Source organism: Trichoderma gamsii (genome assembly GCF_001481775.2).
Source record: "Trichoderma gamsii strain T6085 chromosome Unknown Scaffold_35.2, whole genome shotgun sequence".
Lineage (NCBI taxonomy): Eukaryota > Fungi > Ascomycota > Sordariomycetes > Hypocreales > Hypocreaceae > Trichoderma > Trichoderma gamsii.
The window spans coordinates 22,375-44,962 of NW_020171372.1; the positions used below are offsets into that span (position 1 = coordinate 22,375).

Consider the following 22,588-nt stretch of genomic DNA (forward strand, 5'->3'; position numbering starts at 1 on the left):
ATCGATGGTATCGATGGTGTTGATGATTGATGGATCGACTGGTCAAGTCGATGACTGCATCTCGAACAAAGTCCGACTTTTCTAGAAATTCTAGGGAACACGGAACAGAGACGCTAGTAGGGGATGCTCCGTTAATATGAAGCTTGCCAGGCGTCATTTTGCAACTTGGGAGCTCTATTTGGCGCCTGATAATCTGCCTGACACGCCGGGGTGCTTGCTATGAAGCCACCTAGTCAGGACTAGCAGCGGTGAGTGAACAGACGATTCGCCAGAAAAACTGGCCAAGCGAAAAATAAAGCAATGGTCAGGTACCGGCCCAATTTGGTGGCGGGGAAGAGGCTTTTTGCTGGGTGCTGCTAAGATGAGGCACTAGAGCCAGAACGATTGGCTGCCGGGAAAGTGGGCGTTCATTTCTCTGGGCTTTGAGAAGAGACAGATGGCATTCTGTAACGTATATTGAGAGAAATGCGAATCAATGATGGTGGTCATGGTGATAATGGAGTTCTTGAGTCTTGGCGATGTTAATGAGAAGCAGGCAAAAGCGCAGCCAGACCCGGAAGCAGACATATTCCGGGGTATGGAGAAGCCGTCTTTAATTGCTTGCATGCACATCAGAATTTCACGCTTCTAAATGGCACCACTCGATGTACGCATGTACGTGCATGTCACTACTATTCCCTGCTATCGCATCGTATCGTATCTCATCTACGAATCAATACGAAATACGATAATGCGAGCGATGTAGGCTTTGTTTGCGCTGGTGAGGCAGGTATTTAACCTTCTACTCCATACTCACCTCAGGCATAGACGGGCAAAACCTTGAATTGCTAACCTTGTATTATATGCAGTGCGGCAGGATACCACTACATTCATTAGTTCGAAGCATATTTCGCAATTCATCCTCCATCTGGAGCAGAGGGTGGTGATGGGGGCCAGAAATTGGAGGAGATGCAGACGCTGAAACATGCACTGGGCTCCATTTGGGGCAGCCGTCCCGACCAGAGTGCTGCCTCCATGACACCCAAAAATGGTTTCCCCATCCCATGTGTTCAGCTCTGTGCGTATTGCAGGTACTGGCTACTCCCGTATCGCGACGAGGTACTCCGTACCGCTGGTGGTGTCGCATGAATTACTGATGCTATTTATTGCTCAGCGGCATGGCCTAGAGGAAATCGGCAAATCTCGCATCAGGTGGGATCTGGAAATGAGGCCGCATTATGGATCCAGTGAGCATTGGCGACTTATGCAAGTCATGATCATGCATGTTATGCGCTGCTGTCAAATGCTGGACCAAACAAGCAAACAAAGAATGAAACAAGGCACACAAACAATTCTTACCCGTGGAGTGGTTTTGACGGATGGGTGGATGGAGATGCTATGTCAGCTGCGTGCTTGTGCCTCTTGGACTTCTGGTTGTAGCAGCGACATGCGGGGATCACATCACGGCACACATCCAGACAGGTACTATTACACCACAGGCTGCTCGTCGCCAATTGCACATGTTGCGATGCCTCAGGTAACTAGCCAACGATTACAGCAGCTCCATCTACTTAACATGTGCCCATTGCCACGCGATCTATCCATCTAGCCACATCGCGGCTACTGTTATTGCTGCCAGCAGTAACTCTCGTCACTCAACACCAAGGCTCCAGCTCCCAATTATTATTCTCGGTCCCCTGGTCAGGTGCTCCACCAAAAAGGCGCAAGGCCCCCTATGCCTCTGCTTAGCCTGGTCCTAGCTGTACGGAGACGCAGCAGCGCAGTATTCTTGCTTCTCGCTCCTCGGCTTGCTGCAGCATCCTCTCTTCTTCTTCCTTACACCTTTCTTCTTTTCTTCTTCTCACCAACCTCATCACAAATTTCGGGTCCCGGCAAGTCTATGTGCTCCTCGCGGCTGGATCTCCGATTTTTTTTTATAATTGTGTTTTTTCTTTCTTTGCCCGTCCCCCTCCGACTCGATTCACTCGTTACACAAACAACCTACCGCTAGAATAATAATACAACGCCTCGTGTATTTTGGGCACTCGCAGCTCTGCCTACGCGTCCGATCGACCCTATCCGCTCCTTTTTTTTTTGCAATCAACATTGGGAAAAATAAACCTCAAAAAACCACCAAAAAAAAGACAAAAGTTCCGTCGTCGACAGAGCCAATCTATCGCCGACTTGAATTGTATTGCGACTTGTTAGTTTCTTGCCTTTTTCTCTCGACCTGCCATCGACATACAACAATTGCGACTTTTCGCGCATTGCCTGCAACATAGCCCGACTCTCGAGAAACAACTCCCGAGTCGCCGTACAGTGCGCGCGCCGATCCGCAGCAAAAGAGACTCGCGCGTCAGCTCCATTCCACTGCATTCCGTCTGGCAGAGCCGTGCCTAGCGCTCGATTCGACTGGATCCGGCCCTGAAATCTGGCTTGCCCACACGGCTCGAGCCACGTCTGCCGTCCGCCGGCGCTGAAAGAACAACAAATCACCGCCTAAAACAACAACAAATACTGCGTCTTTGATTTGCGAGCCTGTTTGCTGGTTTTCTTTTTCCTCTTCGCCTTGCTGGCTGCCTGTCCTCGGCGCTGCTTACGTTTGCCTGTACCTGTTTGCTTGGCCTCCACCTCGCAACAACAAACAACAGCGGCCCGCAGCCTCAGCGCTTCTAATCTTATCTTGCCTTGTGCCTTTTTCGCATTTCCATTTCCATTGCCTGGATCCCGGTTTCTTTTCTCTTTCTCATTATTCTATATTTCTGCACCGCTTGGCTTTCCAAATATCTCGCCAATTTCGCCTACCTTTGCGCTTCCTTTTTTTATCCGCCCCGTGCGCGCGCAATCCACAGCGTCATTTCGGAGAGCCAAACTCTCTTTTCTCTTCTCCAATCATCCGCTCTTGTGCTTACCTCGAGCGACCCCCGGTTTTGGTGCAGCAGGGTCTGCGGCGACGCCTGGGTTTTTTTTTTCCCAGTATCCAATTTTCCCCGTCCAGGCCACTCACCACCAATCGCCTGTTCAGCACCCCCCTGCAGCTTCCTTTTGCCGCAGCCGATTCAGGGCAACGCCAGGGGCGCGCGCCGGCAACTTGCAGAGCGCCAGCTCACGCAGCCAAACGTCTTTGTTTCTTTCGTCACCACCACCAAGCAACAGACGCAAGCCACGCAGCCGCACCTCTCCCCTCAATCTCCGCAACGCCCATTGTTTCCGTCATCGCTTTGGTGCAGCTGCCGCCACAAAGCCGCCGCCGCAGCGCTTGACCCAGCTGCCAACCTCCCCGGGACTTGGTAGCTGCGGATTCAATCACATCTTGATGGTTGTCCGCCGCTGATTGACAGACGGACGGACGCAGCGCTTTCTGCCATCAGAATGGCGTCGTCGTCAGTCACTTCCGACCGGCCTGATCTCTCTGCGCCCGCGGGAGACAGCACCAACGACCCCTTTGTCTCGGCCTCATCGACCACCCCGGCCCATTTCCGCTTCTCCGACTTCGAACAGGAACTCAGGGCCGCCAGCTCTGCATCCGACCCCCGATCGGCGAAGCGCACACTCGAGGCTCGACTCGCAGAGACCGATCGTCGCCTAGATGAAGCCGCCAAGCTTGGAACAGCCCTGGTGTCGCAGCGAAAGACCCTAGCCGAGCAGCTGCAAGAAATCGACAGTCTCCCGACCGAAGAGGAGCTGGCGCCCGAGCTGCGCAAGAGGCTGGTCGACATTGAGAAGGACTACAATGACTTGGCGCGAGAATCTGCGAGGGCTTTTTTGCCCAAGCAGAGAGTGACGAGTAGCGAGAACCCAGGCTCTCCTTTCATGCTGGATAGCCGATCAAGCAGGGTAAGAAGCAATTTCATTCTCATTTCCAGACATAATCACATGCCCTTTCCCTTCTGCTTTTTTTTTTACCTTGTCCAGGACGAAATCAACCATCTTTACAGTCACAGTCATCTATATAATGTAGCCTTACATGCATCTCATCCGCCTGGCCTTGCACATGTACACTAGATCCACACGAACTTTCATCTCAGCGCATTACTCGTTCAACTGCTAATCAAAGCTCGGGTCGATTATGTTTTACAGCGTTCTGCCAGTCCTTCCAAGCTTGAGAGCCAAGCTACGGGCTCACCTGCCAAGGTCAACGTGCCGAACCGCAAATCGCGGAACCAGCCAACCAATCGAGTCCACGACATCGAATTCGCTGCCGAGATCAGCACCTCTTTGATTGCCCAGGTCCGCAGCTTGCAAGCTATCCTCGGCGAACGAGATGAACAAGTCAAAGATCTCCGCAATGATGTATCTCGACTGGAAGGTGACTCCGAAGCTCTGCAGCAGCGTCTCAAGGTTCTCGATGAGAGTGAACATCGCTTCAAGGAAGAGAACTGGAATCTTCAGACACGCCTGCAAGAAATGAGTGGCCAGCAAAGAGAAGCTTCTGACCGCGAGAAGAAGCTTGACAATGCGCTCCACGCCGCCAATGCTGCCAAGTCCACCACTCAAAAGGAGTTAGACGAAGTGAAGCTCTCTCTGTCTAAGCTGACCGAGGAGCACGCCGCCGCCACGAAGCACCATGACATTGAGCTCGGCACCGCAAAGCGCGCCATTGTCATGGCCGAGAGTGAGCGCGCCGCCATGCAGCGCAAGATTGACGAGCTGAGCAGTCAGAACCTGGAGCTCGCCAAGGCTATTGCTGGCCAGAGGGCTAAAGCCCAGGAGCGAGAGTCCTCTTCCGGCACTAGTGACGAGGATCTAGAAGTCTCTGCCATTGACATTACGCCCGAGCATTCACCTCCACAGTCTCCCATGAAGGGGCTTACGCCAAGACACTCCATGCTCGAGACCGAGACCCTCAAGACCTCTTTACAGCACGCCCAGAGAACTATCCAGAGTCAGCGAAGCCAGCTTCACCGTGAAAAGACTGAGAAGCTGGAATTCCGACGCATCATTCAAGACCTCCGTGACGACTTGGAAAAGGCTAGAAACGAGCTTGATAAGGGCCCTTCTGTTCCCGCCCCCGCTCGCCGTGGTCGTCGAGTTGAGCCCAAAGAAGTCAAAGTCAGGCAGCCCCGGTTACTTGGTAGCTTCCGCTCCAGTCGTCAAGAAGTTGTCGTGGAAGAAGAGCCTGTCGTCACAGAAGACCCAGAGTGGGAAGATGCACATGATGTTTCACCTCGTTCTTCTGGCATCCGTGTTGGTGCTGGCAGCCGCTCTCCTCTGCGACATCTGCAGCGACTGCAGACACCTGGAGACGGAGACGAGACTATTCTCGAATCCATCGAGACCAGTGACCAGTTTGAGACTGCTGCCGAAGAGGACGGTGGCGAATCCGCCTTCGAGACGGCTGAGCCAGGAACCGAAACAGAAGACTTCCAAACTGGGCACGAGGACATGTCTGACGAGAGCGATGCTCATACCGAGGTCGGCGTTTCATCATCATCGCGAGGCTTTGGAAAGATGAGGCGACCTCCCAGCTTGCAGCCAACCATGTCAAGGCACGGCCAGCGAGATTCATTCGACAGCACTGCGTCAACCTCGACTGATGAAGACGAATTTGCAGACTATCCAGAGTACCGGTCTCCCACTGCTGCCGCCACCTTACGAAGAATGCGCATGAATAGGGGTACTCCATCCCGAAGAAGCTCTCGACAAGAGAGCGAAGAGCCCCAGTTCCAGAGCCCCAGCGCGAGCTTCAGCAGCGGCGGCGGCGACCCTTCAACGCCCGGCCAGAGTCTCTTTGCTGAGCTGCAAGACTTTGGTAGTGACGATGAATCTATCGTCTATACTCCTGGCCGCAGGAGCCTCCGTTCTGTCACGCCAGCTTCTACTCGCCGCGCAGTCACACCACCTCCAGCCGTTCCCCCGCTGCCCCGTGTCATTATGGTGGACAGCGGTGTCATGACGGATCCCATTGAATTCGGTCCAAGCTTTGGTCAGCTAGGTCACAATGGCTCCCGCAACTCGGTGCTACTAAGCGTCGGCGAGGCCGCCAAAAGACCAAAGTCGATGGAATCTGTCCTTCCCAACACTGACTTCCGTACTTCCGCCGCATCATGGCGAAGCATTGGAGAAGAAGGACAGGCGGGCTCTGCTACGTATTCCCGCCCAGCGTCCATGGTGGCCTACAGTGATGCCGGTGCGCAGTACGACGATATTAGTGAGAAGCTTGCGCAATTCCCTCTGCCTCCTTCTTCGCTATCTAGCGAGCCTGATCTTGCGTCTATTCCTGAGTCTGCTCCTGAACCAGCGCCTCCTGTTGTTCTCAATCTGTCCGCCATTCTATCCGAGGATATCGCGCCTCGGGAAGAAGAAGAAGAAGAGCAGCCAGAGCCAGCACCTATTCCTACTCTGAACCTGACGCCAATTGCCATCTTGCAGAGTGTGGAGCCCGTCCCTGAGCCAGAGGTCCCCGCTCCTGACCTGACCTTATCCGTCATAGTGGCCGAACACCTGGAGCCTAAAGCCGAGCCTGAGGCTCCACCACCTGATCTCACCTTGTCTGCCATTTTCGCTGAAGGGTTGGAGCCTAGGGCGGAGCCTGAGGTGGTCGTACCGGTGGCTGAATTAAGCCTATCGGCAATCAAAGGTGAAATCCTGGAGCCAATGGCCGAGCCTGAAATTCCTCCGCCAGCCCTCACCTTATCTGCCATAGCCGCCCAAGGCTCAGAGCCAATCGCAGAGCCCGAGGTTCCTGTACCCGTGCTGAGTCTGTCAGACATTGTTGCAGAGGGATTGGAGCCCAAGGCCGAGCCTGAAACTCCTCCACCGACGCTTACGATCGCCTCCATTTTATCAGAGGAGATCGAACCCGTCATCGAGGAGCAGGTAGAGTTGCCCGAATTGACTGCATCTGCAAAGGCCCCAGAAGATACTCCAGCTTCTGCCGACCTGCGCGAGCTTAGCATCTCACCAATCGTGTCAGAACAAGTCGAGCCCGTCTCCGAGCCTATCCCAGAACCAGCAGCCATGGTGGTGCCTCTGTCACTTGCATCACTAACCTTCTCGTCGATCCAGGCTCAGCAGCTAGAGCCTAGAGAGGTGCCGTCTCTGCAGCCCGTGCAGCCGGCCCTGGCCTTTTCTACCATTGCTGTGGAAAATGTCCACCCGATTCCCGAACCTGCGCCCGTTCCTGCGGAATTGACGCTCTCTACCCTCTCTTTCCAGAACACAGTCCCCATTGAGGAGCTGCCCATCGACGATGAAGAGCTGCTGCGATCAACTCAGTTCGCACCCGCAGAAGTCGCAGAACTCGCGCGCCCTGCGCTTGGCCTATCTTCCATTGTAGCAGAGGGCATCAAACCTGAGCCTGCCATCATTCCTCAATTTGTCCTTTCTTCTATTTCGTCAGTTGACACTCGGCCAGTCAGCCCCACCAAGAGGGATGGGTTCGTTCTGCCGGAAGGCATCAAATCTCCCTTTGTCGATGATGGCGGTGATATATCAAACCAGAACCTCTTTGCATCATATGTTGTCAACAGAAACACTGACATTCTTGATGCCTCCACCTCCACATCATCACCGCCCATCATTGCCCAAGACGAGACAAGCCAGTTGCGCTCGGCATCCTCACAAGCCAATATTCCCGAGTCTCAGCGACCGTTGAGAGAAATCTCCGCCAATGGAGTTTCTGCCAGCAGAGTCTCTCATCAGACCAGCGACCAAGGCGCCCAGACGTCCTTGACGTCGGGAACCATTGAGCAGCTGATGAAGAGCGGAGCTCAAACCCCTCGTGGTGGAAGGAGAAGTCTTTCATTTGGCAGCTCTGTTGGCGGCTCTGATACCGTGGGGGCTTTCAAGCTCAATCGTGAGACTTTGGACAGCCCCTTCTCCGTCAATTCCAGCAAGAACAAGAAGGCCGACACGGTCGCAGCGGCTGTTTCGAGCGACTCTACGCCTACACGCAGACCTGGCAGTGCTACCAGCGCCAAATCTACTCTTGTAGATGCCCCCCCTTTGCCAGTCAACCACCAGCAAATGATTCAAGCAGCCCGCACTGGTTCATCTGGCGAGATGAAGACGCAAACCCAGAGTCAAGGCACTATGGGCCCTCCCCTGTGGCCTGCCTCTGCGACAAAGCCAACGCCGCGTACCCCTAGCCGGGAGAGCAGGCCACTATCTCCTGCCTCTGGCCATGGCGGTACCCCTACTCCTCGCGCTGTTGTCAACCGAGCAGGCTCGTCGTCTTACTCTTACGGCACTGCCGAAATCCCACTGCCGCCGCCCATCAGGTCTTCTACTGCCATGTCTTCCACTGGCATGTCTGCTGGCATGTCTAGGCGGTCCTCGGTATCTTCGTTCGTATCGGAACTGGACAACAGGTTTGGAATGCGGGCTGGAGATATGGGCGTCATTGACCCCGCCACTGGCTTTGGACCCAATACTGATCCCAGGATGATCCAAGCCATAACGCAGACGATGATTGGAGAGTACATCTGGAAGTACACTCGTAAGACTGGCCGCGGTGAACATTCGGAAAAGCGACACCGTCGCTACTTCTGGGTCCACCCCTACACGAGAACCATCTACTGGAGCGAGAAGGACCCGTCGACAGCTGGGCGCACTGAGATGAAGGCGAAGAGTCTCCCCATCGAAGGCGTGCGAGTAGTCACAGACGATAATCCCATGCCACCAGGCCTTCACCGCAAGAGCTTGATCATCATCTCTCCCGGAAGGACGATCAAGTTTACCTGCACCACTGGGCAGCGACATGAGACGTGGTTCAACGCGCTGTCATATCTTCTGCTAAGGACTAGCAATGGGCAGGATGGCCACCTCGACGCGGAAGAGATGGCTGCTGACCTGACTCGAGAAGATGTTGACGAGTTCAACCCTCACTTTGGCGGCCGGCAATCTGCCAACGGCCTTTCGCGCCCTTCAGCTCCGTCTCTGTCATCATACAACTCTCGCACCACTCGAAATGAATCACCGGGCCCAGACATGATTTTGGATATTCCCACGCTGACACCGGGGAAGAACTCAACCCCGGCCAAGTCTGTAACTGGTAGCATTAGTGGTCGAGTAGGCTCGTACTGGAAGTCAGGCGGATCCAAGCTCGCTGGAACGATCCGCAGCAGGACGGCTAGCGCCCAAAATGTCAGTATCTACGAGGCGAGCGAGGTTCATGACAGCGCCGAGGATCTCCGTGAGATGATTGAGCAGCAAGACAGGGATGCGGACCGGCTCGAGAATGTGAGGGCCTGTTGCGATGGTAAGTTTCTCATCACTTCGAGATTAGCGAAGACAAAATCTAACAGTAATTGGCTAGGCAAACACGATGTCGGAACGCTTCACCACCACAACAAGAGAAGCCGCAGCCACAACCATCATAACCATTCTAGTATTCACTCTAGTGGACAGTCTGCCTTGAATACCCCCCTAGCCTCTACGCGCTCTCGGGCATAAAGTTTCTTGTTCAATCGACTATGCATTATTAATCAACCTCTTGACTCTTTCTCCAAATCCTCTCGCCTGCCTCCCAAACGTGACGACCATACATCTAACGGAAGACTTCCTTTATGACTCTGAACGATTCTTCTTTCTTTTTCTTTTTTTTTTTTCATTGTCTCTCTCGGATGATCTTTTGAAGCTCTCAGATCGATTTCCCAGGCTGTCATAGATGACTTTTTTGAAAAGATAAAACTGTCACTGGCACGATGAGCATTCCACCTATTCTCAGCATACTGTCTTTTACGCAAGCGTTCATTCTTATCGAATGCAGCCCTCTCTCTCTCTCTATCTATCTATAAAATTTTCTTATTATCCGTTTTTATAGTCAATTACTCATCAAGGCGCAAAGACTGCTTTCCACGCAAGCCACGTTATCATGCCAAAAGTTGCGGGGAAAAAAAAAAAACAGACGAGCGTTACATATTCAATCTTTTTTCCTTTTTTCCTTTCTTTTTTGTCAAGTGCTGTAGGGGAAAGGAACCTTTGTGAACAACAATTCACACACACACACACCAAAAAAAAAAAAAAGGAGGGATTTGTTTTTAACGCAATTTTTTTGTATTTTAACTGCCTTTTCTTGAGGACATGCTTTTCCTCTACCTGGGATAACAAAGGTAGAAGGAGAGCTGGATCTGTACTAAGGCATGGCACATCGAGCATTGCACAAATTCAGTTGACTTGTTATCATTTTTACGATTGTTGCTGTTGATGTTCCATGCATCTTTTTGGTCAATAATGCCGTGAAGATTTTGCTTTTTGGATTGTAGCAATTTTGTTTGTGGATTTGAGAGTAGCTGTGCTGGATTGGGAGGGCAAGGGCGAAAGGCGTTTATGTCGATAGAATAGAGTAGAGTAGGAATAGCAAGGGAATAGAGGTTTGGCGTTTTAAATTACTATGCAAAATACAAACACACGTAGATGAGATGCTAATACTACTGAGGTAGTTCTAACTTGTTGAGGTAGTAATGATCTTGCTCATGCAATTCCTAGTACTGGTGATGAAGTGCATACTACTATACTAATTTTACTGGCGTAGTACTACTACAGGCAGGTAGTTTTGCTGGTGTAGTATTAGTACTTAGTAACCTTACTGATGTTGTACTAATACTACCGTTGTAGTACCAATATCACTGATGCAGTTCAAGTATCTTACTTGTACGCTCGGGTCGCAGCCATGAATGGTGCCTGTGTGACGCACCTCCATGTACATCACGATACGCTGCCCAGACGTTTGGCTGCCGTGTAGCCAAATGTACTCGGCAATGTTATGCCTGTGATTAGCCCGGCAGAAAACGCGGGATCCGCACCGCTCAACGCAGGGCCCTCACCGCCTGGGGAACAGGACTGAGCAGAACTTACTTGTACTCGGCCGTCTCCCCCGTCTTCTGTCATCCCACTTTTTCCCACCCCATACTACTAGTAATTAATACTGCTGCTAATACCCATCCCTAGTCTTGCCAGCCCTATTTGGGAATCATCAGTTCGAGCTCTGCTTCGCTCTTTCGCCATGGCACACGATGGAGCGTATCATCATTTCGAAGAAGATGATCCGATGCAGCAGTCAGTCTTCATGTCTGACAGGTCAGTGCGATTCGATACACTTCAACTACTTGATGCTTGTCGTGCCCTCTTACCCACTCCACTGCCATCATCTTCCCGGGCCCCAGCACAGACGCACAACGAGCTGCAAGTCATTTGTTGGTTTAGCTTCAATGCTTGCCTCTCGGCACTCTGTAGAAAACACAATGATCCTTGCTGTCGCGCTCGCATTCATCGATCGGGCGAAATCTGGATTGTTGAAAAGGGCAAGGTCTTGTTCTTGGAACTCCACGTGTGGGGTGTAGCGCCAAAAAGAGCCGCTCGCTAACACTGCCGTTCTCGACGATGCTCTTGCGCCTCACCTCGTCCCAGCCACGCTGATGGACCATTCAAAGTCTCGAGTCTCTTGCTGTGATTGTATTGTGTTGCGCTAGATGGTGACATGGTCTTCTTCACTGCTCCCTCGGCTTTCTTCACTTCTTCTTTTCCTTTCCCATGAGTCTCTAATTCCTCCATTAGCTTTGCACACAGTCTCGATTAGATAGGATCGGCCAGTCGTGTCCAAGACACACTAACCCGACTAAGAGCCGGTCCGGTACAGTATAACAGATGCTAATCATGACTACATCTGCAGCCTCGAGATCCCCATTACAGATCCACCCCTGTATAGATGCGCAGAGCAGACGGAGCCGACTGGGGACTCTATCCAAATCGAGACTCAGATAGGAATCAGCACAGTGACCTGGGAGGATGCCAGTAACCATGTGCAAAGCGAAAATGGCCTGGATCTCGACATTTTCTTGGATACCCCCGCAAGCATGGCCCTGTTCAGGCTACACGGTGACCTCCAGCTCACACATAAACACATCGTCACTAGTAGACAGCCTGTTTACCTGTTCGTCTATCCCGAGGATATTGAGAGTATCAACTTCGAAGCTGCCACGGAGACGGCGCCGTTTGATACGCTGCGCTTCAAGTTGCGACGGAACCCTTATCTGGTAGCCCCAAGAGATAGCGTTCTGCCGCCAAATTCCAGTGACATACCTTTGCATAGGTCAATCCAAGCTCTCGCCACCGCAACCGAGATCAACGTCCGAATTGACAGTTCAGGCACGAACTTGCTATCACAAGCAGACCTGGGCAAGATCGCCGCTGCTTTCTCGCCCAACCACAAGATGCTTATAGACGCAAGGCGTGCCAACCTCGATGCGCTGTACGCCCACGAGAGTGGCGAGGTCCTCAACCTGGGCAAGCCTGCCAAAAGCCTGGAAGTGTTTTACTCTTCATCTAACGATGCTGATTTTGCTGAGGGTGAGAGCGCATAAACTGAACATGGGCATGTGTTGAAACTTCTTCGTGTCCATGTTCATTCTCCTGGCGGGATCCTCATGCTCACTGCTTCTTTTCAATGCTAGATGCCACCACCGCCCGTGTTCGCATTCCATCTATACCTGAAGACATCATGACTCGCTTTGGCACTATAAACAACGGCCTGAACTCTTTGTGCAAGCTTCTAGACGGCATGAATACCAGACTGCAGCGGCTTGAAAAAATGACTGCGGCTGCACTGGACGCTGAGTATAACCCGCTTTTGCACGGACCGGAAGAGACTGCGCAGATGCTAGACGAAGTCAGCAGGTTGGTCGACCAGGGTATTGTGGAGTTTAAGACAGAATGCGAAGAAGTAGCCAAGGAGACGCTGAGCGAGCTTCGAAATGAATTCGACACCATGTCGGCACAGTTGAGAGGCGAGACGGCGAAGAAGAGTTGAGAGCCATTTTGTTAGCAGGGGGGAGTTGGCTGGGAAAGGGAGCATTTGCATTTTTGATGATAATTAAGTCTAGATATTTGATGTAGAACGAGAAACAAAAAAGTATCATGAGGTCAGAATAGTAAAGTACTAGGTTGGCAAGCCGGAACATGGATGCATACGAGTTTGAGAATTGATGGCATTGGTCTTCCTCTCTCTACCTCTCCATTCACTCAAATCTGGTTACCTGTGGCTGTTTATAATCTGGCTGAAATCAGGTGCTGAGATGACGGGCACATCACGCTTTCCACTTCCACCTAACTGCCTATGACGGCAGTCTAGCGATGCCGTCTTTCCCTCTTCTCTCCATACATACATTCTTCCCAACAACTTCATCACAGTCTTCGAATCCATTCTTTTTACCAGCATGCACGCGAAGGAAACACGCAACGCCAACGCCATAATCGGCGATATTACCAGAACAAAGACTTGAATATTCAGCACTAACGGTATTTAATTGTTCCATCATATGGTCTTACGCCGAGATAACATTGTTTCTAGGTACTATTAGTACGCACCATGATTTTCCCCATCAGGCTGGATAGGTCCAACGACTCGTGAGGCCATTTGACCACGCTCACCGCGTTGTGGAAAATGACTGTCTGTCGCGAAAGCTCCAGCAGCTTCAGCTGGAAATCCTGCCCATCACTGTCCTGCTCGTCGTCTTCCTCGCACTGCGGCAGACACAGGAGGTCTATCCACACATAGTCTGTCTCGATGACACCCTGAAGCTGTTGCAAGTCCCTCACCAGCTCCCCAACCTTGAACTTGTCAACGGACGGCACGGGGTATTTCCAGCCCTTTGGAATGCAGTGGCTCTGGCCACCTTCTTGGCGACGCCCGAGATGGCTGATGGCCGTGTAGTTTGGCGGAGGCCCCCCGCGAACAAGGGCTGACGTCTTTTCCAACGTCTCGCCCATACGATTCCAAAGATACTGGGGGTAGTTGCGATAGATTTCAAGTCCGTTATCCACATGTGGGATGATGTTGGAAGCGAGCAAGTTTCGCCCCTGGATCTCGGGCCACTCAAAGTTTGTCGCTTCTGACAGACAGATCTCCATGAAATCTGCCGAGGTTTTGGGCACCAGTCGGTCAGATTCTGGGGGCCTAAGAAGATAAGTCCTTCCCACCCCATCTTCAGACGGGCTTTCGTTTTCGCGCTCTTCGATGCGTGTATGTCGTCCCCGCTCGCGATTTCGCAGCACCAAAAACTCAGTGTCGCGATAATATCGCTGTCCAGCCGAGATATGCCACTCTCGTGGGGGCTCTCCGGCCTTGATGCCGCAGAATTGTGATACAAAAATTCGCCACATTGTCCAGTTATAATCAGACATCTCGTCAGCAGGCATGCTCTCTTCTGCAAACTGTTCCCCTTTCAGATCCATGACGGTTCTCGTGACTGTATCATAGCGATGGTTCAGAAATTCGAGGAAAGAGGAGACGCATTTCTCTAATTGTCCGACGGCAGGATGGGAGAATTTCTCTTCTTTCGAAAGCTCAACGCAGAGATTGGCTTTCACAAGCTCCTTGTAGGTTACGTCGCCATCTTTCTCATGATACGACCAATGAAGCCGCATATTATCATTCAAGAAATTAATCCTGAATAGGATCGGTGCCAATTTGGAAAAGAGGAAATAGATGCAAGTCTTGGGGTCACAGTAGGTGCCAGACCACCAGTCTAGCAGCATGTGATAGGCTTGTCGTTGGGTCTTGTCAAGGAGATATCCATGTCCGCTCCCAACCAGATGCACAAGGCGAAACCAGTTGAAAAAGGCTCGAAAGAAAACTTTGACTTCATCGTCCATGCTGTCCGGAATCTCGACAACGCCATAGAATTGCTCTGCAAAATCACCAAGCGCCAGTTCTCTGCCAGTGGGCATAGTGCGGGCTTTTTCGGCTCGGTTGGAAATGATGGAGAATGTCATTGTTACTGGTGAGTGAAATCTGAGTGATGTCAAAATATCAAAGAATGAATTGTCGTTTTTGTTTGTGTAATTGGTCACAAGAATAACTGTGGGACTCGATAGAATTGCGTTTAATCTTATTTTGAAGAACCTTTGGATCTTGGGAGACAAAGCGGCGTATTAGTACTCCCAGCTTCCATCCCTTGAACCAAGTCAACATCTATGGATTAGCAGAAACGGAGAGATGAAAGGGAAGAAGCATTACCGTTCAGCCGAAATGGGGTCATGCTTCGATCGTTCAGATACCCCTACCAATCAGTCAAGTACACACGCAAAACACGCAAAGCCGTAATTGCTCGGCTAAGCACAAGCACGATCTAATGTAAGTCGGTGATGGAATCTATCATGTGGCGACCAAAGATTGGCTACTAGAGCAATATTTTACACGTCAACGCCGAAAGGCTGCGGTGGCTGAAACGATTATCCTCCCTTTGCTTCAGCACCGGCCTCTATCTCTTTCTCTAATTATACCAGGTGGCGCCCTTATTCGAGTGAAAGGATACAGAAAACGAAGCTTCTGTCGCTCTCTCCTAGACGTTCTTCATGAGTGAGAATAGGTCAAAGGGTACTTTTCTCTTCCATGGTATACTTTAATCCAACCATGACTGGCTGGTGAAGTTACACCAGAGCCTCGCCGTGCCCTCAAGCCTAGATTCATTCACCGCTCTTCGCCTGTTTACATGATGGCAGTCTGCCTTGCATGGCGTGCCAAGGTGCATTGCAGGCCGCACCTAGCAGGGCATGGCAATGCACCTATTAATGACCGGTGAAGGGCTTGCATATAGCTGGCTGAACCGATGGCCTCGCCGATTGGGTCTGCGCAACTTGTGGCGTAATGTGTTCCTCCTTATCATGCCAGAATCCTGAATGGGCAGGCACCAATGGTTGGTGTTTGGTGGGGGGGCCGTCGTGAGGCTGGGGGCCCAGATCATTCTTGAAACTCATATTAACGCTTGAGGACTGTGTGATTATGCGAGTTTGTTTGCTTCTGTTTGCCTGTGCGTCATTATCCTGAGTCCATTGCTAATAATGGAGTGCTGTTACCAGGAACCTATTCGCCAATGGTGGCAAGGTTGCCGTCAAATGGCGGTTGAGCGAGGTGAATGACGTGAAAGGATTCTTTGCTCAGGCCAATGGTCATCAGGTTACACGAGAATTGTTGCCCGTCAAGGTTTGGGCACCTTTGCATTCTTGTTTTTTTTTTCTTCCCCTGCCGCCCCTTTCATCATGCTGCGTCGAATTCTGATGAATTTGACCAGGTTTCAAGAAATGAAAGGAGCCACAGAGCAGAGTGAAATGAAAAGGAAAGGAAAGAAAAGTTAGGTGAGTGAGTGTCTTTAATTCCACCACTACTTCAACTCATTAACCACATACAGTAACGCACACCACATCAGCAACGACTCTCAGACGCGCTCTCTCCACAACAGCACGTTTTACTTTGACCCCGCCGGCACAAACGGGGCTCCATGATGGCTGACTCATCTCGGGAGCTTCTCTCGCGGTTCAAAGCTTCTTAGCACCCATCCTTGGTACTAATTAGACTCCGCAAATGCGGTGGGTTCAGATCTCAAGATCTACCCGTGCTTTGGCGGAAGGAGAAAAAAAGAGAGTAAGGAAAGCGTGAGCCTATTTTAGCAGTAAGCTTGGTGGACACAGATCAGATCTTGTCGGCTAGCTCCAACTTTTATCTTGGGGGTGCGGCGGCCCCGTCCAGTCCGGCTTATTTAGTTGGGAGGAATGGAAGGGCCCACGCGCAGACAATCGCTCAGCCCATACTGTAGCAGGGTCCAGATATTACTGTACTGGTCCTCGATCTCGTGCGAGGACGGGCGGCATGTGCGTCGCCAACTAACGAGACCTGACCTGATTTCTCGATAGAGCTATGGAGAGCTCATTTTGTCTTCACGGCCTGTTTACTTTGCTCTCCCCCTCTCCTCTCCCTCCTGAGTTGGAGATTTCCTGAAGGGGTCAACAGCAAACGGCATAAACATCCATCCCCCAGCGCAGAGTGCGCAGGTATGGACGGGGCACACCTGGCAAAGCAAGCGAGCGAGCGGCAGGCCTGAAGAGAAGGAGGTGGGAGCTGAGCCGAGCCAGGACCTGAACCTGGACCAGGAGCACGTCCAAGAGGGCTGAGCCGAACCCAGGAAGCGCGCCCAAAGCAGGCTTGACCAGGTCAGACCGGACCGGCCAATGACACCAGCAAGTCCTACAAGTATGTAGGCCTACTTACTTGCAAATCAGGCCTGCAGCTCAGGTCAAGCCACGCCTACAGGTCAAGCAAGCAAGCAAACAAACAAAGCACTGGGCCAGACTCTCGACTTGGCAAATGCCGTGCGAACCGTGGCTGCGGGCTGCTCTGTGCGGTGACGGCGACGAGGAGAAACAATGAAAGGCCCGCCACGCCAAACTAGAGGCTCCGCCCTCTCTCGGCCCCGCCCGGCATGCGCCCCGGCCCCAGCCATTGGCCCGGCGAGCGGTTCCGTTGAGCCAATTTCATTTTGGGCATAGTGCTCGTGCTAGCAACTGCTGATATTCTTTAGCACGGCTCCTCAGGGCCTAGTTGAGAGGGGGATGGCTTGGATGGATACGAAGGGAGCTGCTAGGACGGTACCTGGACCTGGAGGACCTGCTCGATACCTGCTTGTACACACCAACCAGGCTTGATTGAAGCATAGCAAACAATTACAGCACTGCCTATTACTAGTGAGATTGGTCTATTGGCAGATGATACACTGACTAGTAGTAGCAGGACATGTTGGGCGGACTAAGCAGAATCAAGGCATGACGCGGGCTGATACAGACTGTATTGTTAGCGCTTGTGCTCCGTGGTACGGAGAGGTATCCCCAACGTTGCATTCCAGAGAGAGACTTTTGTACCTGAGAGTTGAGAAGTCTTGAGAGTACAGACCAAGAAAGGGGACGACTGAGAATACCTACCCATTACAGTGTACCACAGCGTGAACGAGGTTTGAACCGGTATAATACAGGGTGCTCTGTGCTCCCACACGGCAACTACTACAAGGTAATTTACCACGTTAGTACTGCTACTCTCACCACAGTCCTACTAGGCGCAACGTTTGTGTTACCGGCCTAACGATGTACGAGTAAGGGGTTTCGTATATCAATGTCACGCGATGATCCCTGGCAAATGAAAGAGGTATTGTACCGCACAAGTATCTTCAGCAGGTATCGGCTAAACTAGGCATGTAGATATTATGTAAGATTGCTTGTTGAGAACCAAGCATGCCTCGATTGGCCAGCTGAAATTATGTGACCGTCTGGCTTCCCCTACAAGTAGTAGGCACGACCAGAGTCCCAAGCGACCAGAGCCGGGTAGCAGCATTTTTCTCCCCCTTCAGTCCAGCACTCTCCCGTATTCCATCCACTGCGCAATCATCATCATTTGCCTCTCCACTGTCCCATATTGCCTATTTCGCAATGGGTTACGGGACCATTCCAGACGATGTTATAAACAGTGACGAATTGATGCCGTCTTCTCCCTCGTCCGGGTTAGTAACAAGTCCTTTTGTTTGCAGTTCCTTTGTCTGCTCTTGTCTCTCCTCACAACTAGCGAAAACGGCTCGTGCTATTCTCTTGCGATGGTGTTTGCTCGGCCATGGTTTGTTGCATGTGTAACAAGATTGAGTATTGCCGATACCTTGCTGCTGCTGCTGCTGCTGCTATTGCTGCTGTTACTGCTGTTACTGCTGCCTAATCTTCTACTCTGCTCACAATGAACAAAGTCGATTGGAAAGAGTCGGAATCTTGCTGGCCGTGGACAACGGAGAGGAAGCGAAGTAATTGACTTGTTGTGTCAAGCTGGCGTAACAAGTGGGTTGTTTGCTGCTACCACCCCTCTTTAGTCTGCTTCCGTCACCAGTACATACAATCGTTCCGCAGCAAAAGACCCATCGTGCGATGAACAGAGGGTTGTCGAGCGGATGAAAATGACATCATGCCAAAGCCTAGACTTGTCTGTTGATTTGCATGTGAAATCGCTAACCGAGACTTCAACTGCAGGTTATTCTACCTCAACCAGGGCGTTGATGACGATAGATTCAACTTCAGCAGCCCATTCGATGCCAGCAGCAGCCCGCGGACGACCGACCCCGAAGTATCGGCCGAATTGGACTGCTACGACGACCTTGAAACCACGGCGATTGTCGATGTCTCGTACCGAAAGAACAGAGTGACGTGGAGGGCCGCCAATGGCGAGACGAGGCAGATGTTTGACCTGTCGCTCGACTTGTACGCCAACACGGCGACCAACACGTCCATCTTCAAGCTCTACAGCTACATCATTCGCAAGGGCCACAAGGGCCGCAGCAACAAGCAGGCCGTCTACCTGTTTATTCACCCCGAGAACGTCCGCTTCATCACCTGCGAGACGTCGCGCACCAGTCGGCGGCCAAAGTCCAAAACCCACAAGCCGCAGACCTACTACGAGCTGCGCTTCTCGCTGACGGAATGTCCCAACATTGTTGTACCCAAGGATCGCGCCTTTGAGTCCAGGGATAAGACGAGGGCCCAGCTGGACTTGCTTCAAGAACTGGCCAGCACAAACGATTTTGTCGTCCACCTCAACAGCTCAGGTATCAACGCATCGAAGCTGGACGACTTGCGATTGCTTGGATGCATGTTCTCGCCTACGTTTACCGAGCACCGCCCTACCACGGACTTTAGGCGAGCGAATCTGGCCACGCTTTATGCTGGCAGCGGAGGCGAGATTGTCGGGATGAATAGAGGAGTTGTGCAGTCCATTGAGGTAGATCCGCCTCCATACGTTGGCCCCGCGCCGGATTCTTGCATGGTTTCCAGTGAGCAGTTTTCCAGTCTCTCTTCCAAATTCAGGTGTATTTACGTTTAAATTTTTAAACCTAAATGGAGATGCTGACTGGATTTTTTTGGTTCTTTAGGTGAATACCTTCGCTCCGATTCCGACGGGGAACACGATGACGATGATGACGAAGAGGAAGAGGAGGAGCAGGAAGAGAAAGACAAGAGCGCTTTCGCCAACCACGTGCTATTACTTTTAGACAATCTTCAGACCCATTTCAACGTTGTCGAGCGATATTTCGATGGCATGGAGCGCCGCCTTCATGGATTGGAGAACTGCGTCCAGCAACGACGGCACGAAATCACCTTTGCATTGGCAATGGCCAACAGACACTATAACAACATCAACAACGTGAACAGCAACAGCAACAGCAACAGCAACAGCAACAGCAACAGCAACAGCAACAGCAGCAACAGCACTGCGCAGAGCCCGTATCCGTCGTACCAGACTACGGTGGCGCAGAACACCCCAGCGACGCAGCGAGATGAAATGGTACCACAGGGCGTTTAGACGGGTAATTGCTTTATTTTTTTTTTATTTTTTTTCTTATTTTTTTTTTTTTTTGGTTTACCACATCTGGTATAAATGGGTAGCGTTTTACGAAATGCAAGGGAAATTATGGGAAACTAAGCAAAGCAAAGCAAGGCAAAGCAAGCAAAGCAAGCGATGGGAAATGGGATTTGCTCTTATTGGTATTTTATTGTAAATTTTTTTTTTTTTTTTTTTTTTTGGGAGGAACAGGCACAGCTAGGGAGATTGTATTACGATTGCCAGATTACCTGTAACAGATGACTGAATATGACGAAGACTTTTTTTATGCGAATTGATCTTTCATTTGTTTTACTATTTGTTCTACTATTTTTTCTCTTTCACTTTCATCAGCGTCGCGATAGGCTTTGATTTTGGCTTTTGTACCATTTGCTTGGCGAATTGGCTAGCAGCTCTCCCACTCTACTGTAGGCACTTGGCGCAATCTTATTGTAAGTGCATCTCGGCCACCAATCAATCTACTCTAATCACATGCCTGTGTAATTTGTTCTCGCACAGATACAGGCCTAGGTCATTTCACACAATTGGTCCCCAGTGCAGTCACTTTCGACCGTCTTCCCCTCGTTGTCTCTTTTTACTCACCTTTGGCAACCTCGGGCTCACCTCACCTCACTTTTCGCTTGACCTTTCAAAACTTCATGGGGGGGCAGGCAGGGCAGGGCAAAAAAAAAAAAAAAAAAAATATAAGGGCCGCAACACAATGCATAACCCCTCACCCTCGCCCTCGTCATCCCTCTCTTTTTGGTTCTCTCTCGCAGTGACCCCCCATTTTTTCTGTATCTTCTCAGCCCGCTTTTGCCACTTCACCAGAATGCTACCCCTCGAAAGCCCATATATAGAGGGCGCCATTGGCCGGAATGCCATCCCCGATAAGCGCTTCCCGGGGAAGCACTTCCTGCTTCTCCAAACGGGCACAAACGCCGTAGCGACCAGGGAGGGGCATTGTGAGCATGGGCTTGGGGGCTGGGCCTGTAAGGTTTTACATAACGAGTCCAACTGGGGGGGGGGGTTGTTATGTGTGTGTTTTGCTTTGCTCGCTTTTTTGCTGCTGCAAGGTTTATGTGTGTGTCAATGCCCCTGTACAAGCACCTCAGGCAGCAGCAAGTGTGATGAGATGATACCCATGGCTGGTGGGCCTGGCCTTGATTTGTTAATGCATGCAAGCAACCAACTGGGTTCCATGGCGTGCACGGTAACAAGTACTGTACAGTACAGTGACATCGTACAGAGGCTGCAAAGCAACATGATGAAGCAATGCGAGAGAGACCCTTGCAACTGCAACAGGAAGGTGGGCGTGGGTGTGTGTGTGTGTGTGTGTGTGTCGCTGCGTCTGTGTGTGGTATCTGTGTCTGCGTCTCTGTGTCTCTGTGTCTCTGCCCAACGAAGCTGTGGGCTGATGCTATTTTGCGATGCCAATCGGATGCGCCCGCGGAGCCTTTCTGGATGGGGGCAAGTTGGGTGAAGTTGCATGTGTCGTGTACTCGGTACGCGGTACGCCTCTCGTCGAGCGAGCGAGCGAGCGAGCGCCTCTTTTTGTTTTCTCTTGTCGCCATTGCCCCCAATTCTCCACACAACCACCCATCCTTCCATCCTACTCAGCCATGAGAGAGCCAAGCCAAAGCAGCAAACAGTTTACATGCAACTTTTTGGTGCTACTGACGCAGGGAGGTCCACGTTGGGCTTGGCGCTTGACTCGGGTCTCGCTCGTGAGTTTAGCGGGTTCAGCTCCTTTGCCATGGGTTAGCGAGACATGTCATATTGCATAGGTAGGTAATGGAGACACCTGAGTTGGGAGAACTATACATTGACATGCATTGACATGACCGAGAGAGGATGGAATGGTCAGAGTCGGGACTCGAGAATGATGAGGTGTCAAATTATTGAAAGTCCAAGAGGAAGGGGAGGAGATGATTGGGAAACACAGCTGCGAAATGAGAAGTGCGAAATTGCATGAAATTGGTGGCGCCGTGTTACCACATGCTGATTTTGCGAGGCAATGCGGTAATCTGGTAGGCTTGGACTAAATCCTACACGCGGGCGCCTATCGCTCGCTTTCACACAGTGGCTTCTCTGCTCAGTTATAGCGAGATTGCCCCTGTGATAGCGCTGTACTATTCCAGCGTCTTGTCGCTTATACACGTGAGCGAGTGTCGCAATAGGCTGATGACGCAACTGTTTAATGATGCACTATTTTGGGACAGTCAATTTGATGAGATTTCCTTCTAACAATAGTGAAGAGACTCCCGTTTCTGTAAATTTCGTTGATAGCGTCCGTTGTGGTGTTTCTTGGTGTTTCTTGCGCGGTTTTGGTGGAGTCAAGGGCTTATACTTCGCCCTCTGTATGCGGCTGTATTGTAATTTAAATGCGCCGCTTTGACCTCAATTGCAGCAGCGCATTTAATAGGAAAGAAAAGGGTCAACTACATGTGACATAATGAATTCACCATTGATAGATTCAAAAATCAT

General features: G+C 51.3%; 5 protein-coding genes across 5 annotated transcripts; 4 read left to right on the plus strand and 1 right to left on the minus strand.

Moving 5' to 3' along the window:
* Positions 1–3,351: 3,351 nt before the first annotated feature.
* Positions 3,352–9,375, plus strand: TGAM01_v208361 (hypothetical protein; the record flags this gene model as incomplete). The annotated part of the gene is made up of 3 exons (XM_018808348.2): positions 3,352–3,816; positions 4,060–9,181; positions 9,239–9,375. 3 exons carry the CDS (start codon positions 3,352–3,354, stop codon positions 9,373–9,375), a joined length of 5,724 nt encoding a protein of 1,907 aa, XP_018658394.2.
* Positions 9,376–10,927: 1,552 nt separating this feature from the next.
* TGAM01_v208362 (hypothetical protein) lies at positions 10,928–12,730 on the plus strand (the record flags this gene model as incomplete). The annotated part of the gene is made up of 3 exons (XM_024550312.1): positions 10,928–11,001; positions 11,594–12,270; positions 12,375–12,730. The coding sequence occupies 3 exons, from the start codon at positions 10,928–10,930 to the stop codon at positions 12,728–12,730; spliced, it is 1,107 nt and encodes a 368-aa protein (XP_024404920.1).
* Positions 12,731–13,266: 536 nt separating this feature from the next.
* TGAM01_v208363 (hypothetical protein) lies at positions 13,267–14,694 on the minus strand (the record flags this gene model as incomplete). Its single annotated transcript, XM_018808349.1, has 1 exon — positions 13,267–14,694. One exon carries the CDS (start codon positions 14,692–14,694, stop codon positions 13,267–13,269), a length of 1,428 nt encoding a protein of 475 aa, XP_018658395.1.
* A 3,480-nt stretch (positions 14,695–18,174) lies between these two features.
* Positions 18,175–20,083, plus strand: TGAM01_v208364 (hypothetical protein; the record flags this gene model as incomplete). Its single annotated transcript, XM_018808350.1, has 3 exons — positions 18,175–18,245; positions 18,757–19,589; positions 19,653–20,083. The coding sequence occupies 3 exons, from the start codon at positions 18,175–18,177 to the stop codon at positions 20,081–20,083; spliced, it is 1,335 nt and encodes a 444-aa protein (XP_018658396.1).
* Positions 20,084–21,531: 1,448 nt separating this feature from the next.
* On the plus strand, positions 21,532–21,888 carry TGAM01_v208365 (hypothetical protein; the record flags this gene model as incomplete). Its single annotated transcript, XM_024550313.1, has 1 exon — positions 21,532–21,888. One exon carries the CDS (start codon positions 21,532–21,534, stop codon positions 21,886–21,888), a length of 357 nt encoding a protein of 118 aa, XP_024404921.1.
* Positions 21,889–22,588: the final 700 nt, after the last annotated feature.